The 21,498-nt window shown below is 34.8% G+C and overlaps 1 protein-coding gene across 3 annotated transcripts in view; it reads right to left on the reverse strand.

Annotated features, from left to right (window-relative positions):
- LOC106137120 (ankyrin-3) overlaps positions 1 to 21,498 on the reverse strand; it is a 104,578-nt gene that overhangs the window by 26,791 nt on the left and 56,289 nt on the right. For all 3 annotated transcript variants that reach the window (XM_060951674.1, XM_060951673.1, XM_060951675.1), the window contains exons 16-17: positions 21,353 to 21,446; positions 20,286 to 20,394 (exon numbers count right to left, since the gene is read on the reverse strand). In XM_060951674.1, the coding sequence (XP_060807657.1) occupies positions 20,286 to 20,394; positions 21,353 to 21,446 (203 nt within the window). The remainder of the gene's footprint in view (positions 1 to 20,285; positions 20,395 to 21,352; positions 21,447 to 21,498) is intronic.

Raw genomic sequence — 21,498 nt, forward strand, 5'->3', positions numbered from 1 at the left:
AAAATAATCTTCTTAACATTTAGCGGATGTAATTAAGAGTCTGGAGTAGGACATAGACTTTTAATTCCGGTTAAAGTTTCCGTGAAATTTGGGAACAACTTGTATTGTTTTGTAGGTGGCGCTAAATTTGTCGCTTTTTAGGATGGCGCTAAATTTGCACGGGCGAAGCTGCGGGTAAAAGCCAGTCATTCATAAAAGTTGGTGTAATGATATGTTTACTCTTCCATATACACTACAATTAGAAAATGGCCTGTTAAAGCAGGTAGCCATTTGCCTACGGCGGCCGGGCGATCAATTAAGAGTTATTTAGGTTAGGAAACATTAATTAAACCTTGTATGAATGGGTTAATGTACGTTAGCTGTGCTACCGGCCAGCATGGGTATATTATTCTTTCGATATGCTTTTAGAAAGGTTTATTAAGAAATGAAAGTTATATTTTGAAAAAAAAATGAAATTACTAAGTGACATTATTATTGCTTAATAATAATGGCACTCACTATCACAATAATAATCCAAAGCTCGATGGGTAATACAGGCGACCACAAAAAGAAATCGCTTTCATGAAAAAAAAAAATGTTTTACACTGCATCCGTACATTACAATTCAGCTCACAAAAATGAATAAGCTGTGTCATTACTTTTTCCTAAAACAAATTATTCTGTATAAAAATCCGCCTAAAATCATATTCCTAAGACAAAGGTGGTGTAAACTAGGTGTTTATCATTTTGTTTTTAACTGCTGATTACGATTACGAAGTAGTTTTTACAGATCATATAGATACGAGATCTACCTATATTAGTTTTAACTGTCATAAAAATTAGAGGTCGTGTGACGATATCACAATTATCCACGTGTATGCTAAACACATCTGTCTCCGATGATTCCATTGTTGATTATAACGAGCACAACACCATGAAAACCATTGTACTGGGTCACAGAGAAAAGAACCGTGCAGATAAACATACATATTTGCAGATAAATATATATTTCGCCTTTACACTTTATGGAGAAGACAGCGCTTCAGTCTCGATTGAAAGACCACGTTCCATTAGATGACTTACTGATGGGATTGAGATTTACAGTATTGAGCAAATATAAAAAAATGTCTTTCAGGCTTTCTATGAAATTCTGTAACTGTACCTCTAAGTTGTGCCTTCATCATTCTGTACTTTTGCAGTGCAACAGGAGAAGAAAAACTAATCTACTTATAGTAAATGTAAGAAATGGAAAACTTCACTACTTTGATGTAGTAAATATTTAATTAAACAGCTTCTCCATTCAAGGTCGCACGTAATACTTATTTTTATTCCAGCTACAAGTACGAAATGAGGAGGATGTAGTAAAAATACTACAATGTATACAAATCATTAGCGGTGTTGATGCTACGCCGTGTGCCAGTATGTTAATAATGTTTACAGCGCTTCTGATTGCATTAGCACGTGAAGTGATCTCATCGGTGTAATATACGGCCAAGATCGTTGTAGCAGGATTCGTTGACAAAAATCTATTAAATTATAGATTTTTGTCCATTCTTCTTCTGGCTTTACCGGTTGTATCCTCATAATCCTGGAGAGGAGCCCGGGGTAAGCCTTTGACCATGGATCCTGGATTGGGTGAGTCAGGTTACACGAAGCGACTCACATCTGACCTCAGCAAGCAAGTAAACCTAACCCGTATTGGATCGATTATGGTTACACATCCAGTTGCCTGAATTTGTAGGTTCAGCATCGGTATGTATTTAAAATTATGTAGGTACTTCGAAAATAGTCATTGTGATAGCCGAGGTGATATTTGAAATTGTGCCCTTCTGCGCAACACGCATTTTAACCTTAAATAATACTCGTATACATCCTATAATTTACGATCGATCCATGATTGTATAGGAAAGAATCGAATTGCTTCTGGGCAGGACATATACCTGGTTCTTTCGAATGAAAATACTTTTGCAGACATAGCAGCAAGGCAGCAAAGGGCGATTAAAAATTTAGAATTAATCTTGTATGATTTTCATGACCTCGCGCTCTAAGACGGCGAAAATTTGCGAAGTGGAGCAGGGCAGCCTTCTGTTCATTTGTTAGTTTGAAACTTTAATAACTTTATTTGGCTTCAAGCATCATCTGTAGCAAATTGAAAAGACTACTTCATATTAGGAACGATCTTTGAGAGAGCTCCTGATTCTAATGAGTAAAATATGAAATATACAGTCACGATTTCAAGAATTGTTTACAAGAAATCAATGTACAGATATGTTACATCAAAATGTAGATTGGTGCCAAGGTTAATTTATATTAGCACATGTTCAGTATATACTACTCAGTACTAACCGCCGACTCAGCACCGCAAGCGACAAGTTTGTAAACTATGTCTGTGGGAATTTTAGTTTCGTTAGTCTTTGTGGATTTTTACTATAAAGGGATGAGGAGATTGTTAGTTTTAGTTTTTCAAAAAATCTAAGTCGAGTTTCTCTATAATTTGGTAGGTAAGTATTGATATCCTATGGCAATCTGAATAACAGTCTTAATGCGATTTCCCAATATGTAAAATTTACTACAGCACAATTTGCAATAACAAAAAGGTAGTTTATGTAAAATACGATATTGAAGAAGTCTTAATAGCTAAAACCCTAACCTTCCTTCGATATATAAAACAAAATAAACAACGCATACACGCCCGAAGTTACGCGTGTACGACTTGCGTGTACATTTACTCAGCGGATTTACGCATGAAACTGATCATACTGACGCATGTCAGATACGCAAGCCTAGAAAGTAAATTTCTTAAGCTCCATAGATACAATGTTTATGCCCACGTTATCAGTATGTTTTCGCTGATGAGTCAGAGAGTCTGACGGTCAGTCATCTGCACCAAACGCGGCAATGGTGATGTCAGTCGACCTTCATCACGTAATGGGCCTCTTCGCGGACCACTGTTAATTTATGATATGCGCAGGTTCGTATTTTTTTTCTTGCTTTATCTGTGGTCATCATACAGGTGGGATGTCAAATCAAAATATATTGGGGAAGTAAGTACATAAGACATGAAGTTTGGATTTATCAATAGTTCTCGAAAGAATACTCTACAAACAGTCCAACTGAGTAAAACTTGCTCAGTTGGACTTTTGCGGAGACAGCAGAAGGGACAGTAGAGAATGAAAGTATCTTCCGTTTTGCTCTACACTATACTTTGGAGACCCTTAAAACAAGCTTCCCACATACCCATTTATAACAATTTTCATTAACCTTTCTAGTTATTTTTATCCTCGTTAATCAAACTCAGATAGTGATTAAATGTATAAATTAAATCTACACGCGCATGATTCCAGGTCTTATCTTTATGAAAAGACTTGTTAACTTTCTGAGTAGTTTAACGCAATTTAGAATCATGATCCTAAAATCAATACTGATTCTGACGTTTCAATTGCGATCTGCAGAAAATCATGCCCACGCTGTCACAGAAGCCTTCAGTACTGTAATTCTGTGTTGAAGCCTTACATTTCTAACTTTTAATTTAATAAATATATCATGTAAGTACTACACATTGTTGATTTAATCTGTGGTTATAAAGAAGGCAAAGAAATGGGCTTTGAATACGAGGGCTGCGAATGTGATCAAAATATTTAAGTATATTTATAATTAGGTGTCTGATTACAAAAGACTATAACATAAACAAATGAACCTGCCGGAAGAAAGTGAATTTACTGAAATAAACTAATGCAATATTTACGAGCTTTCTTTATAGCTATCTAGGATTTGTAAACAACATCAATAATGTTAGCCAAAATGTTGAGAAAGCCCTCGTTGACATGAACCATAACAATCCAGCCTCTAACATCTTCCGCAATTCACACAGAGCAAGCAAGCATGGGTCGGTCTTTGGTAGGCTTTGGTGCTCTGTGGCGTCTCCTAATATTCCAGTTACGAAACATCAGCAGTTCGGGAGATTCGGGATGTTAAAACACGCATTTAGGTCGAGATAATCGCCGATCTGTTCATCGTAATCAAGTATAAATAAAACTGTTATTTATATTATGAAACGCTTTGGGACGCGTTGACTGGTGTTTCTATATGTGTTGACAAAAAAAAACTTGCATTTTCTTTCATTTGTTGTTGGAGTTTGAGGAGATAGAACCAGGACTGTTCCTTCCAACTTTAATGAAATTCATATGACTGAAATATCCATTGTCTGATCTTACGACAAAAGAATCTATTTAACTGTATCAAATTAAAAAACAATCGGGCTTAGCGAACCAATCACTGCAAACTACGGCAGTGTAACTATTCAAAATAATAACAAAATATCAAAGCTGTTAAAATAGTATCAATCATCTTTATATGAATCCAAATCTAAATAAATAGTCACGAAGTGTAATGGTTTCGAGAGCTAATTTTATTGTAAAATATGTAGCTATGGTAGTTTGCATGCAAATTAAAATGCAAGAGAATTTTCACTGTCAACCATAAATGCATACAATCTCTGTTTATTGCGAGTCGACTCCCCAATGTAGTTCCAATCAGATTCACAATATTCTAAACATTTACTTAAATGCCGGAAGTTTACGAAAACAGAAGGAAATAATTACTAGACAGACAAAATTGCACAAACGATCGACATCAGGCGCTACATACTTTCCGCTCATGAACAAATTTTTCGCGCAAACTTTTATGAAAAATGTTTTAAGAAGAAAAATTTACCGTCGTCATTCTTCTTGATGCACTGTAAACACGACACCATTTTTTTCTTTTTCACTTTTCCATCTTTTTTTGGTTTTCCATTTGCGACTTTTTTCTCATCTTTTTTAACAGCATCGTTTTTTGTTTTATTGTTATTTTTATGCTTCACCACACCCATTTTTCAAAACATGTAAGTATCCGAACGCAATTAATATTTTTTTAATTTTCGCGGGCGTCGGCGCGTGCTGCAGATGCGCGTTCGGAAACTAGTGCGGGACTAGCAACGCTAACTGCATTCGCGTGCGACCAAGGAAATACTGGCAACCGACAATGATGCTAGTGGAAACCAAACCACTCGCCGCAGACTACGTCTAAGTATGAGGCGCGGCGCGTGAGCTCACTCGTCCGCCAAATCGGGATGCCCGATTGGGAATCAAGGCCAGTACGTGGATTACTATTCCATGTGAGGCCACCACCTAAATATGATGCTAATTTCCCCTAATTATTATTTCGGCGTCATATTCCCATGACCGTTTTAAAAAGTCGATACGTCCGTTTGTGAGTGTAGTTGATTTATAAATAAAATTCTGGGTAGGGAGTAGGTAAAACATAGTGGACCTATTTGCGGAGCGGTAGTAATCGATAGTTTTGGAAGCTCGAACTCGTAGTAACAGCAGCGTCAAGGGCGAGTTGGAGTAGACTCCAAAAGTCAAGGAGACGCGTGTCTGGCCGATATAATTCTTAGGACAGATAGTGTTAGTCTGCGGAGCAAGGCGATGTGTAGAAACGAACCAATTAATTGATATGTGTTTGAAATTGCGAGTCGTGATTACTGAGCATGCGATTGCGGATTTTACTTCGGGCTGGTAATAAATTGTTACTTATAGCCTAATCAACGTCAGTTTGAAATATGTTTTGTTGCAAGCCAGGATGCAAATACTAAAAGCTATCGAAGCCACACAATTGGGGTCACACACTGCGTGCTCTAGAGAATCAAGATCTGCTTCTACAAATGCTTATGTTAATGCGTTTTAATGTCCCTTCACCAAAATTCAACTACAGCCGGTCAAAAAAAATATTACGTGGCTTTTTTTTAAAGTGAACGTCTGTTTTATGAAGTGATATAAAATCCAATTAAAAAAGGGATGACACTGTGCTAAAGATAGTTAGCATTCTAAGCGAAGATCCTGGAAGTGCTATTTCATGACCTGTGTGACTAAATTGATAATTCTCTCAACTGCTGCATTACTCAAAGCTATGAGTTAAACTGAGAATAGTTGCATAGATAACAAGAACATAATAGACGATGCCAGTTGCATTCAATAACAATTGTTGTAGTCGTAACGTAATGTTGGACTTCCTACGAGTTTCCTTTATAAAAACAGTTAGGCATGTGAAAAAATGAACAATTTCTTTCAAAAACTTTTCATTAATTATCGTTATATTATGAACCAATATAGCCATCTAGAGCAAACTTTATGTCCAATTTCATTCATTGTCTTGCTTTAAATCGTTAAATTGTTTTTCTTTCACCATCGAATATTTTAATTTCTCCATCCAGTGATTGTAGGATGGGAACGAAAGTACGGTATATATTTATTTTAAGAGAGATATATTAAATGGATAGGTAATTTGAAGCAAACTACATCATATTAGCCGGTGTTTGACTACATTCCATCCTGAGATGCACCTGCCGGATTATAGTCCAGTTTTTATGTGCAGCACTGTAGACAGTTAAGATCAAACAACTTTTTTAAAAAGAAAAATGGCGAGACGTTCTTCATTTTTCGTACTTCGCACGTGAACTTGACTTATTGGTGTTATGTTTTTAAATTTTCATAGAATGCTTTTTGATAAGAGCTGTCTATTTGATGACAAAAATCTAGATAACATGGCGGGCCGTCTCGGTTGACCTGACATCTACCGAATAAGAAATAAGACCTTAAAGGTAACGTGAAGGCGGTCAATTTATGACTTAATCCGGAGCATAAAACTTTAATTACAACAATAAATAGTCAAATATAGTGTTAGACAATCCAATGGTAAAGTCAAACATAGAGTTAGACAATCCAATGGCTTTTAGCCAAAAGGACCAGCGAAAATTGAACCCTGGTCTTAAATGCTTTGTGTAGTGCTCAGCCTTAATGGCTCAATCACAGAGTTATTAGTTCTTCCCATCGACGTCACGGCCCATTATCCACGCACCATTGCCGGTCCGGTGAATCTACCTAGCTTCCGACAATGTCAGGGTCATGGTGTGATTATGTTTTCTACGTTGTTATGCTATGGTACGCTATTAGTATATTTCTTTTTTTTACATCCTTCTAATATTATAAATGAAAAAGTTTGTAAAGTAGTGGGGATCTGTTACTCTTTCACGCAAAAAGTACTGAACGGATTTTCATGACATTTTGCAGTAAGTACTATAGCTTAGTCATTGGAATGATAAGTTCAAATTTATAGAGATTTAAGGCAGACGAAGTCACGGGTGGTAGCAAGGAACTGTTTTTACGAAATAACATTTTAATCATTTCTCTACGAATATAAAAGAAATATGTAGTGATGTAGTAGTGGTTATAAAGCTAACGTTGTAAACCAAACAAAGGCATAGTGGCAGAGGGTGCAATTGGGAGCACACAAATGATGAGGCAGAGGTACAATTGCTCTATAGCAAAACAGTACATATCATCAGCATTGGATTATTACAAGGTATTACAGGTTAGGAACGAGAAAAAGAAATAGTTTCGAATCTAACCCTTCTAATCTGATCTATGTAGGTATCGTTCTGGTATCGTTCCTATAATAACCCGAATATTAAAAAGGCAAGTTATCACTCTGCACTACAAAAGCAAAAGGTTATATGTAAAATTTACCCACGTTCCAGGATCTACTAACTCAAAAAGTCTGGGCCGCTGACAAGTCTCTGACTCTCTCTTTTGTATTGGCCATCAACCTAAAAATCCTCTGACCAGCGTCATTTGCGTAGATATCGATACAACCTTGTACAAAATATAAAAATAACTGGATTCCGCACGCTCGTAATATTGACACTAGTTGTTTGCTATGTAAATATTGATTGTTGTTATAAAAATCTTCCTTGCCAGTTTGGTTACGAGTGGAATGACTGTGTTTACAGTTTTGTAGTTTATTTGCAGTATTCCGCGACTTTGAATGTGTGCAATACAAACGAAGGTGGGCAATAGATATTTAAATCCTGGCTGAACGTCGCGAAATGACATGCGCGCGCGTCAATGGTCTTAAAACTATAGAAGCCGCGAACCGAACAAAGTGGAAAAGTGTCGGAAATCGGACCCCAGGCCCCGGAGCATTGTGGCGGAGTGTGCGATTAGGAACACATAAAGATAAGAGAGAGAGAGATAGAGACAGAGAGAAATAGAGATAAAGAGAGAGATAAGAGAGAAAGAGAGAGAGAGAGAGAGCAATATATAAATATTTGAACGGTATTCGAATAACAAACAAGATCATGGTCCTTTAGATAACTCACAACAGCGTTTTTCTAGTGACAGAAGACTTTTAAAGTTTTTTTTTCTCTCTCTGCCTACCCTTCTGGCGTGATTTATATATATATGCTCTATATTTCCCGAAATTCGTTCGCCTCTGAAACGGTAAGCCAACACCAAGTGCCTCATCCAATGTCACGGTCGTCACGGACCGCGCTTCACGTGTCAATGTTGATACACTTATGTAACTACACGTAAAGTAATGGAGATTAATAATCTGCCTTTATTAATTCAGTTCCGCCTGTCAAAATAAGGTCGTGACTCATTTGTAAGTATTTGTTTTATTGACGCTGGGTCTAATGGTTTCCTGATCGGTTCAGTTTAGGTTAGACAACATCTAAACATAGCCTTAATGGTAAATTAGCCAAAGATCAAAGAGGATCTCCTTTTATTTTTCTTTAAATTTGCTTTAAATCATCTTAATTAGAGCTATCAAATTGGAAACTTTACCTTTAGTTTGAAAATTATACTTTTAGATACACTTTATTAAAAACAAATTATTTTTGATGAATAAAAGTTTCAAGTTTATATCTCTTTATGTTTTTTCTTTTTTCGGTAACGCGAGAAATATCAGAATTCTGTGAGAACTATGATCTCGTACTACGATCACCTACAATACTCGTAGCGCCACCTGTTGGCAACCGGCTGCATTAAAAAATAGCTGACAGGACAATGTACTGGGAAGCATCAATAACTCCACTTGACTATAAATAATACACTAAAGGACTGAAGGACCATGAAAAGAAATTTTAATTTTATTTATTTTATTGTAAGAAAGTTGTGAACTCTTTTTGTACTCTTATGAATTTTGATCGAAATAATATTTGGTATTTTCCAACGAAAACTTTTGTAAAAAGGCAATAAATTTGTCTCGCAAATTATACCCAACTACAATAAATAAATTAATTAGCAACCTTGAATAATATCAATGTTATTATCACTTTGAGAATAACAGTTAACGACAATATTGTGTAACTTTTATTATCTATCACATAATGTTCATCCATATACCTACCATAAGCACAATATACTCGTATTGTCCTTTTAAAATCTGTTTTTAAAACGTCAGCAGATATTTAAAAAAAATGAAATAAAGAAGTGGACTGTATAATTAATTTCGTGTCACTCATATTATTTCGTGCAATTAAGGTTAATTAATAAATTAAAGCCAGCCACTTATTTTGACTACATATTTAAAAAATATTTTAAACAAACCAAAATTGAACAATATAAGAAATATTATGTAAAATTTGTGCTGTGTGGTTCCCGGCACTAATAGAAAAAATAATAGGACCACCTATCCCATGGATGTCGTAATAGGCGACTAAGGATAGGCTTATAAACTTGAGATTCTTCTTTTGGGCGCCGGCTTGCAACCTGTCACTTTACATGAATCTCAATTCTATCAGTAAACCAAACAGCTGAACTTGGCCTATCAGTATTTTCAAGACTGTTGGCTCTGTGTACCCCGCAAGGGATATAAACATGATTATATGTATGTATGTTTATGTAAAATTTGCAATCATGACATCATGTTTGTATTTATTTTAACTGATGATCACATTTATACAAAGTGATTCGATTTTGCTCAATATGATCCAAAACAAGAATTGTATATAAAAATATACATATATATAACACGTAAGTTTTATGTTTTTTTACGTTTATAACTAGTATGAAGTCAACATTGTTTTCAAGTAAGTACATAACAAGCTTAAGATATTTACATTCCTGCTTCAATGGAAAGGTACATTTTACTAAAATATATCCAATAAGAATGTAGGTCTCAAAACTAACGGCACGCAAGGCACAAATTATGCTTTGTTAATTGTTTATGTACGATAAAACACGGGAAACAGTGGTGACCGCACACTCTGGCCAGCGTCCAGCTACGAAATGAGTTTCACAACCTCACAACTTTACAATATAACCGATATAAATTCCCAGAACACGGATATTTATTAACATCTCATTCCTGCCTGTTAGCTATTTTCTAAAGGTCGATTCGGATAAATAATTATTATAATCAGAAATTTAATTTTTAGTGCCGTGTGGTTCACAGCACCATAAAAAAATAATAGGACCACGCTATCTCTTTCCCATGGATGGCGTAAAAAGCGACTAAGGGATAGGCTTATAAACTTGGGATACTTCTGTCACTATTTGAATCTCAATCTATCATTTAGCCAAATAGCTGAACGTGGCCTATCAGTCTTTTTAAGACTGTCGGCTCTGTCTACCCCGCAAGGGATATCCCTTAGAAGACGTGATTATATGTATGTTTGTATGTAGAAATTTAAGAATCTACATGCTAGTCTGGTAGCGATATAAAAAAAATGCATGCAAATTGTAAAAGCCTATCATGGGAAACTTGGCATACTTCTTTCATATAGCTTATGGCTTTCCAGCCTTTTCAAGATTGTTGGTTTTGTCTACCCCGGAAAGGATGAAAGACGTAATTATTTGTATAAGTAAGGAGATTCAATTATACCAGTTTTATTTTAGCTTTAAGGTTAAATAAAGTTTTGAATAAATAATCATTATAATATCACTCAATGTACGTTGTATATATGCATTTACCAGCAGTAAGTATTTAAAACAATTGAACATTTCTAAAGTCGTACGGCCACGGTTTTCAGCTAGCTATGTGTGTCGAATTTTCCTGTGAAATGCAAGAATTTCTGGGCTACGTGGATTAGACACGCACTTTACTGTTTTCCATAGAAGAAGCTCTTAATATCCACGTGAAAACGACACGGGAACATCTTACATTAATGAATAACGATACACCTTGCTTTTACATACATACATAAATCACGCCTCTTTCCCGGAGGGGTAGGCAGAGATCGGGCTCTTGAGGCAAGTTCATGTACCTGTTTCGGGTACTCTTAACCTAATCTTTTGCCTTGCTATATTTATAAAATAAAAATACATGGATTATTAAATTCATAACATTAAAGCATGAAGTACACCATTATAAAAACTAGTGTTCGGAGCACAAAGTCTATTTTTGATCAGTGCACTTTATTTTTATTACGTATCTATACAATAATTCCACACGCTCAGAAGAACCATTAAGTTATTCATGCGTGCTTATTATAAAAAAAAAATGTATCTATTAAAATAATTGAGGTAATTTCATAGCCTTGACTCTCACTGACTGAGTCAGCAATATAAAAAGATCGACAAAACATTTTTAAGTTAAGCAATGGATAAAAATGTACGGTCATCAATTCAGAGTTCTTCTCTTTGATGAAAGATGACGCGTCGATGTCTTTTGTATAAATATTTGTATTTTTGGAAAGCTAAATTGTTTATTGTATTCTATAATATACCGTATAATATGTTAGATGTTTAAGAATTTCTCTTAGCAATGGGGGTTGTAAATATAGGCCGATGATTAATTATCCAAATGACATTTGTTAAGCACATAAGCATTAACTAGGTGCTGATAGTAATAAAGAATAATAATAAAGTTAGGTGTAGGTAATACTCTCAAAATTGCACTCTATTTATACACAGTGAAAGCTTAAAATTTTCAGTAAGAACCATGTATCTAACTTTACATGCTGAGAAAAGAAAATTAAGCAAATATACAGTATATTTGCCTAATTTTCTTTATATAAATTAGCCAGCCTGTCAGTTAGTCAACTTTAACTGCTAATGTTCATTTACGGACTATTTGACAGTGTATTTCTTCTTAAGTCGCTTATTTCAATATCCGCATGGTAAATTGAATTAGTCTTTTTACAGTCTGCCAGAAAACTGTAAATATTATAGCGGTAAGTAATCCTTTCTTTCATCACATTAACTTTATCTCAGCCATTTGCATAAAATCGTGTAATCAGTTGAAAGAGCACACAAACGCTGTCTTTGTGGAAGATTAAATGATAAATTTACATCGTGTTTAACTCGCACTTGATTGCATTATATTAATATTGTATGTTATTTTTAACCGACTGCACCAGATGGCACGATTTGCATTTGCAATATTTGTACAAGATAGATCGCAACATTGAAGTAAACAAATACATATACATATATATAAAAGCAGACTTATATTGAGATATTTATTGCAAGTCTCAAGTTTAGTAGGTGTTGGAATACATACAGAATTAAAGTACAGGTAGGTGGCCCTCTAGGGCGCAGCAAAGATGGATGGCAACTGTAGTTGCCAGTTTTACTTATTTTTTTAATTATCTTACCTTATAAGGTAAGTAAGTAGGTATATTTATTGTGTACTCACGCTTTTACTAATTGAACAAATTTGTATAAAAATCACAGCAATATAGCTTATATCAGAATATCACATGGGCTAAAATTGACACACGATCGAAGTAGCGGGCGATAGCTAGTATCATTCTAATAACCTATCTATAGCAAAAGTTTTTCTTATGTATGTGCATATTATACATATAGCCAATTTTCCTGTATTTACTATCCTACTATGTGGTGTACTTTAGTCAGACATTTTCCTGTCAATATTAGTCATGTTCGTGACCAACACATGCCCAAGCGCGTTAGTTTTATTATTGAGCACAAAAATATTTTATTCCAAAGCAGATGTGACTATGCTGTGCAACCCACATAGCAGGCCAAACAGGTTCCTATCGGCGATATAACTCGTGTTTGTAACGTATACGAGTAGATATACAGCGGAGGTCAAACCCGATTTGATTACATCATATAGCCACAGGCCAATGAATTATAGACCCCATGGAGGATAAATACCAGCCAAAAAAAAAATAACTTTTTGACTTTGGAAAAAAAAACTAGCAATAAATTCTTGTAGCTTGTTTGTAAGGTCGATTACTTTGTTTTCAAGACCGGTAGTGTTTGCTAAAAGTCAATGCCAAATTATTAAAAGATTCTCCACTGCAAAATTAAATAACTTTGTAAATAATTTGTTGAAATGTTTACCAAATTCATATTTTGCTACAAATATAAAGTTCGCATGGCGTCTTCATCTTAAAATTAAAATTCTCGGCGGAGTTAATAATAAATTTTGGCGAAACGCCACCGACGCGGACGCAGTCGACCATATGCATATTCATGCAAAATCTAAACAAGGATAAACAGAACAAAATAGATTTCAAATCTGTTCAAATGGACTTTACGGTCCAAGCGGCCAGCCTGAATTTCGATTAAGTAACCTAGAAAGCCTAAAAAGAGAGATAAATTTAAAAAGAAACATACCAGTACGAAGCACAAGAGGAAGTTTCCCGTACTTAGCGTTTTACTAATACACTTTCAGTTTCTTCTTAGAACACACTGTTAGCACTGGGTTCGGTCTACCACAGAACAAAGGAACCATTCAGCGATTCAGAGTTACATCACATGATTCGCAGAAATTAGTAATATTACCGAACAATTTGTAACAATTAACACTCAAATTTAAATTCCGAAGTTGCATTGGCTGGAAGATGAATTTAGCGCGCGGATTTTTTCCGGATGCGTTCGGTTTTTGATTTATTACTTTTTTAAATAGGATTGTGTTGATTGGTTAATTGGATTGCGAAGCGTAAGGTCGGGCGCCGTGATAAACGTAGAGAAGTTGGCCGGCGACTGCCGCTATATCATTGAGGCGGGCTCACGTGCGTTTGCATGCAAAAAAACTTTTACACAGAACTCGAACTCTCATAGAATGCTAATTGTACACTTTGACGCGGGAAACACTCATCGGCGAGGAAATTCGGCACGTGTTCAATGAAATAATGTAGTTCAGATTCAATATGACGGTTAAGTTTTATTCATAAAGAATCGATTAAAGCGAAATTAAATTTTCTATTATTTGATGATTAATTAAACTAAAACTAAAATCAATAAACCTGAGATAAACTAAACTATTCACCAATTTTTATTTTCAGTCAATTTTATACGGTTAAGTAACGTAGAGTAAATAAGAAATATCACGTATTATCGGATTCAAAGAAACGAATTCATACCGTTATAAATTCTCACACGCGTCTACACTACCTACTCGAAACTCTATGCTAGAAGAGAATGCACATAAACAAAATTACCGTTTCTCAGTCATAATATACATCGTATGTTAATACAATATGACGTCATTACTACATTCTTCGTAAACTACAAAAGTAGTTTGGACTGCTTTATTTGTGAAACATGACATATGGTGTCAATTTCCAATTCACGGAAGGCTGTTAAACATTTGCATTTGTGCAGTGTGTATCGTGTGAACTCCTAAATAAACAAACGACTTTCGAACAATGTTGCCGCTTTCGGACATGTGTTAAAAAATAATCTGTTAAAAAAAGTTATAAGATTTAAAAATTATTATTTAATAAATTTTAAATAAAAAATTAAAGGGTTTTTAGATCCAATCCCGTGATTTTTCCAAATTTGATCTAAAATTTACACCTGTTTTATTGATTGTTTGCCATTTTCTAAAGGTTGAATGGTAGAGAATAAACGCATTCTGTACAAAAATCAGATTCACCTAGTGTTATAAGATGAAATTATTACAAAAAAGTGTAAAAAAAGCGTTTGTCAGCCTTCATTGGCTACATCTGTTTAAAAATTTACTTACTTACGCATAAGATGTCTACAAATTATAAAAACAAAGATGAAATTACTTCATCGACAAGAAATACACGCATATTAATTACAGCACATCAGCAACATATTGAGCTAATAATAAAAAAAACAAAAAATTCCGCTGCAGCATAATAATAATATCAAGGACGCAACACGGCCCTTAACTGGGACGCCACCTTTCCCCTTCGACCTACACGAGGGCTAAATTAACTCGACTGCGTAAATAGACGGATTCAAGGAGCTAAAGAAATATTAAATCTTTACTATTTTTTCACAAGAAATTGTAAAAATACAAGGGTACAATATTTATGCAAAAATTATATTTCAATATCTAACTAGGTATTATTTAGCCAGACATATGTATGTATTTATTAAATTAAAACCGAGTCCAAGTAGACAAAGCCAACAGGCTCGCAAGGACTGAAAGGCCTACCCTATTATTTTTGGAAATAAAGCGTACAATGCAGTACAATGTTTAGTGTATCTTAGACACCATCAAGATTAAACAAACCAATATTCCTAGCAAGGTAATGTAATATTTTTTTGTAACTTATGTTGAATGTAACACCTAAATGTCTGCAGCATCCTGTTCAGTCCCGACAGCTTTACTATTCCTAGCCCTCTTCCCGTCGGACCTATCTAGGACAAATGAGTTTAACTGGCGATTATCGAGGCGGACTTTAATTAATACCAGTCACGGAGAAAATAACTACCAGAGAGGGCATGTGGGGTTAAAACGCTCACAGAACGCACGCTATACATAGGTATAATAAACTAGGTCCGTCGTCAATCTTCGTAAAAATTTTACTTTTAATTTACAAATCTATATAAATTTAATTGCAATTTATGTTCATATTTTAACTAGTTCATAAAATTTATTTTTACCTTTAATGAAATAGGGTCTGGGGTGAAGAATGAGAGTAAACGAAATTTTTTGAAGGTTCCAATAAAAACAGATCACGAAAACACGTAGAATCCGTAAATCTTCAAAACGGGTAACACTAAAGTAAAAATGTATGCGATGGATACTTACAGTATGCGATGCGTTCTCACATAGTTACTAGTTGCTAGTCTAGCAATAGCAGATAGTATCGTTATGATTATAGTCATTTCACTACGTACTGGTTTTATGGAATAAATTTGTGTTTAAGGTCAGTGTCGTGTAACCCAGTCGTGGAACTTTATAAATCCTAGACTATTAAAATATTTTTATTATTTTAGAAGTTGTAAGATTTAGTCTTGAACTGACGTTGGAGTGCAGTCTGAACTAGCAGTCTGTGTAATTTGTTTCTATATCAACCGTACAAATCTACATAGGAAAGCTTCATGGGCACCCTATTCGAATCCTGAAAACAATGGCAGCCAGCCAACTGACGTGCAGCCGTGAACCGTATGACGAATGGACCGATAACGATCAAAGAAAACCTCACGCGCTTTTAATTTCATTTCATTCATTTAATATTACCGATTATGTGTAAGGAACCATATCAAAAGGTGACCTAATAAATATTTGTTTTCACAAAGTAATTCCACTGTTATTTTATACACACAAACTAATTTTGTTCGATAGGCTCATCCATTATCCGTTAATCGGAAAGAAAATTTATAAATACAGATATTTAAAGTTCAAGGTATACTCTTGGAAAGATAATTTGAACTTCAAAATGGGCTTAGCAGCAAAAAAGCTAGTAATTTTTAAATTCACTATCACTTCAATGTCATATTTGAATATTTAAGTGTCTCCTCTAGACGAGTTGTTACGCGCTGTCAACAAGAGATCTAATTATAGGCGCTAGTTGAGAATGAAATTCCAATACAAACAGACTGACACACTGACTCGACGCCCTTTCTGATTAGATAACAGTGCCAGATACACTACCGGGTACTATCATACTATCAATATCAATTAAGGACATTTGATTCCCGCTTCTATTACTCATAGAAGCGGGAATCAAATGTCCTTTCCCCAAATGAAAAAATCTTTCCATGAAAATGTACTTAATCATTTCATGAAGTTCATTTGTTTTTGACTTTCATCTTTCTTATGTTGAAATATCTTAAAAAAGTATTATAAATTATATTAGAATCAAAGAAAAAAGAAAAATTTATTTTATTTAAGTTTTAATTTGATATAAAAAAAAGAAACAATAGACAATTATGCCCGTTTGACTCAACAAATAGCAATCAAAATCTATAGAAACATGAATAATGTATCGTTGCATTACTCGAGCAGAAACGCAATGATTAGCTTACAATGACAGAACAACTGGACGCTAAATAAATTATATGCATGAGTTCATACAATGACAAATTGATAAGAGAACTGGAAAACTATTTGCTGAAGAAATCTAATATCAAACGAACATGTCAAATCGTGATACAATACAAGTACGTAGCCTGTGTATACACAGATGTAAGTATACCGCTAGGTCACTCATATGTAGGAAAAACAACCGTTTAAAGTTTTTCCGACTTATTATGGATTCAAAAGGGATAAAACCACGATAATTCGATCAACTTTATGGTAACTATTCCAGATACAAATGATACAAATCAGAATATTTTTAAACGGTTTTATTTAGCTCACCCCGTTTGTTTTATTTATTCTTGGGTCAAATTTAGTAATTCAAATTTCACCCTCTTCCTGTCAACCGATTAATCTGAAATTTTGTATACACTTTGGATTTTGGTGACAATATGTTTATTCATTATCATTATAAATTCAAGATGGCCGCCGTTACAAAATGGCGGATAATTTAGGTTTCATTAATCCCATCAATATGGGTATCAAATGAAAGGGCTCAACAAGCAGAATACAATATACTATAAAAAATTGAAATCCAAGATGGCGGCCTCTACAAAATGGCGGGTAACTTAGGTTTTATCAATCCCATCAACATGGGTATCAAATGAAAGGTCTCAACAAGTAGAATACAATTTACTATTCAAAATTAAAATCTAAGCAGTGGGATAAAATGTAGCCTATGTTACTCCTGAAGGTTAAGTCTATCCCTGTGCCAAATTTCATTCAAATCGGTCCAGTAGTTTTTGAGTTTATTCGTTACAAAAACAAATAAATGAATTAAACAGAATGCGAAATAAAAACTAAAAACTAGAAAATAAAAATAGGTAAAAAAACTTTTTAAGTTAAACGGTTTTATGTTAAACATACATTGCAATGTTTAATATAAATGTACTAAAAACCAAAAAATAATAAAATAGATACAGTCGTGGGAATTATAAACATATGCATAGACTAGACTAAAATAAAACCGTGGGGCACGTCAATTGTCTACAATCGTTGATTAAAATGTTTGTTTTGTAATGTTACACTATAATTAGGCAGTTGTTCAACCGACAACGATGGACGTGTGATAAGTAGGGCTAGAATGTGGAAACAAGTTAGCAAGCTCGATTAAGCGAGTTTTAGGGTTTCATAATGTTGAGCGAGTAGTACTTTTATCATAAGTTTTGTCGATTAAAGACAAACTACGAGCAGTGAAACGATTCCTCGCTAGCCAGCAAAATAGTAAGTAATTTGGGCACCGTCTGCGGGCCAACTGCCTAACGACGAATTAAACGATTCTTCTATCGCACATTAAGTCTATAATTTGTAGACAATTGACGTGCCCCACGGTTTTATTTTAGTCTAGTCTATGCATATGTTTATAATTCCCACGACTGTATCTATTTTATTATTTTTTGGTTTTTAGTACATTTATATTATTAGAGTTAATGACGATTAGGGTAAGTACTACTAATGCCGAACAGTTTCGAAAAATTCTGCCCCCTTTTTACCACGCGCATTGACACGCGAAGTATATACTGGGTGGGTAAATGTACTTATGTCTGTGGGTAATTGACGGCGCAGCAGTAGAAGTAGTGACATCAAAGTAGTGTGCTTTTATCCACAAAATCGTGTGAATTTTAGCACAATGGTACATAATTCTATTTATTTTATAGGCAAACTAACCGAGCAAGTATAAAATTAATAACAAATGACTCATCAGTCAATATCAAATGAAGCCAGAATTCATAAACACGTATGTACTGGCTACAGCAATTTCAAACAACAGGCGCTGACGCAATCCGCTGTTTTGTATACTGATTGTATTATATACTGGGAATCTGGTGGTCGTACATTTGTATGTTATTTCGATTTGGGAGGATGATGAGGGAAGAGAATGGAAAAGTAAAATCTCTCTTTGAAAGAGGAAAGAACATGTTAAGTACACTATAGAGTATAGTAAAAGTCAGAGTGTAGTGAAAATATTGGAATATTTTCATAGAACTTAACATTTCAACTTCACAGTGCCAGTACAAAATGTACGTCACATCAATATAAATACACTCACTCCATAAATATCGTTACGATAATCACGCGATAACATTTTTATTTCATATCGGTCAATAGGTTAATTGACAATAAATTTTAATTTTATTATAAATTTTAATTAAGTTTTAAACACTATTGGCTCTGTCTACCCCGCAAGGAATATAAACGTGATTATTTGTATGTATAAGGTTTAAATCAAATCACATAGCTACTTATCTAATTTAAATTAGTTTTCGTTGGGGGTTTGGCTTACATAGAAATTCTCAAATGTCCTTATGCACTCAGCACAATTTCATTAAACTATAGATGTGATAAATACTAACGAAAATAGTTCATTGGTTTCAGCCGTAGAAATCGGATTGAATCGAGATGTCGGCTTTGCGCTGGTATGGTCCCTACATATCACAGACTGCGAATTCTATTATTTTCAGGCGCAAATTTTATTTATTTTGCAATTTCGCTAGTGTCATTAAGTATTTTTCAAATTTTTTCCTAATTAAGACGTCGTCACAATGTGTGTAAAAAGAAAAGAATGTCTTTACAAATAAAGATAAATACATAAGTATTCTCAAGCCGCCTGTACCCGCTTGGCCGGTGTCCAGTTTAGGATTTATACCCGCTTTGACGGATATCATTAAACTTAGTTGCGTAACGAGTTGTATTTAGATCAAAGATCGCCTCGGTACGACTATTGCCGACAAAATGTGAGAATTATGTTGTGATACGGTGTGTTATAATGAATTTAATTATCATAGAGTTTTTAAACTTTAACAAATACTTATTTGATTTTTTTTTAACTAACATGTTTCAAACGGGAAGACGAGATGAGCGGTAACATTCACGACTGTTGAAAGGTAATGTCATATCTTCTATCTCTTTCTAACTTTGAGGTTTACTGTAGTGGTAAAGAAACAATCAACTCCACAAAAGAAACAGGTTTTGGAAAAAAACTCTTTCCCATAGATGTCGTACAAGGCGACTAAGGGATAGGCTTTTAAATTTGGGATTTTTCTTAGGCGGTGCAAGCAACCTGTCATTTTTTGAATCTGAATTGTATCATTATTCCAAAAAGCCGAACGTGGCCTATTAGCCTTTTCAAGATTGTTGTCTCTGTCTACCCCGCGAGGGATAAAGACGCGACCATACGTATGTACAAAAGAAGGCCGTGAATATCATTGTAATCAGAAAACAAGACTTACCAGTGTCGCCTACGGCTTGACTCAACGTGTTTTCAGTGACGGGGCGCAGCGCCTCCACAGCGCTGATGTAGCCCAGGCGGTCAGCGATGGCACACGCTGTTTGCCCATTCTGTTTAAACAATAAATTTAACGTGAAGCCTGCATTTTCCATACACATGCTGGTAGCCGAACTATCACAGCTTTTGGGTGCTGGTAATCTATACTAATATTATAAAGCTGAAGAGTTTGTTTGTTTGTTTGAACGGCGAACTGGTTCTAATTGAAAAATACTTTTTGTGTTGAATAGACCATTCATCAAGAGAGGCTTTAGGCTATATAACATCACGCTGCAACCTTTAGGAGCGAAGAAATAATGGAAAATGTGAAAAAAAAACCGGGGAAAATTATTCATCTTTGAGGGCTTCAATAATGCCCAAAATTACTATTCCACGCGGACGAAGTCGTGGGCACAGCTAATAGTTAAATAAGTAAACATACTGAACCAGAGCTTGTACCCGTCGTCCCCGATTTAATTAAGGTACATTCGTCTAGGCTTTCCCACTCCACGGTTCCCATTCACACTCTCCTTGTATATTTGCTAAGTCAACCTGCTTTCATTAATCCTTTCCTCATGACCAATCATCTAAGCTTTCCTTTTTATGTTACTGTTTATTTATAAATCTTTCACATCACAACATATCTGTTTCTTTTTCTGTCACACAATTAAACCTCTCATTTTCCCTGCGATTGTTCTGCTGATGATACTAGATTTAATAAATACGTTTTTTAATTAAAGTTTATTTTTTATCTCCAAAAACACCACTGAACATATACCTACTTCACTTCCGAGGCAATGAAAATACTGCCTCGGCATCTTCCTCGGGGAGAATGCTAATGGAATAAAACGTCAGGAGTATGATAAAACCAAAACACTAAATAGAAATCAAAAGCTAGTGCTACTAAGTTCACAAGCGCGTTGAAAATAATTGATCGTTACTTTAAATGCTGCGAAATTATTTGTTTTATTTTTCGCCTTTTGACATCTAGTCTACGCTTTACGCATTCGAAAACAACCCGCAATAGCTTACCAAAGATACGGCATTAGGGTCGGCACTACTCTTCAGAAGCAGTTGGATGATCAGCGTGTGACCTTGTTGCGCCGCCTGGTGGAGAGGAGTGAACCTGGCCAAAAAAAAACAACAACTTAATCATAAACAATATCATAGTTCTAATT

The sequence above is a fragment of the Amyelois transitella genome, chromosome 25, assembly GCF_032362555.1.
Source record: "Amyelois transitella isolate CPQ chromosome 25, ilAmyTran1.1, whole genome shotgun sequence".
Lineage (NCBI taxonomy): Eukaryota > Metazoa > Arthropoda > Insecta > Lepidoptera > Pyralidae > Amyelois > Amyelois transitella.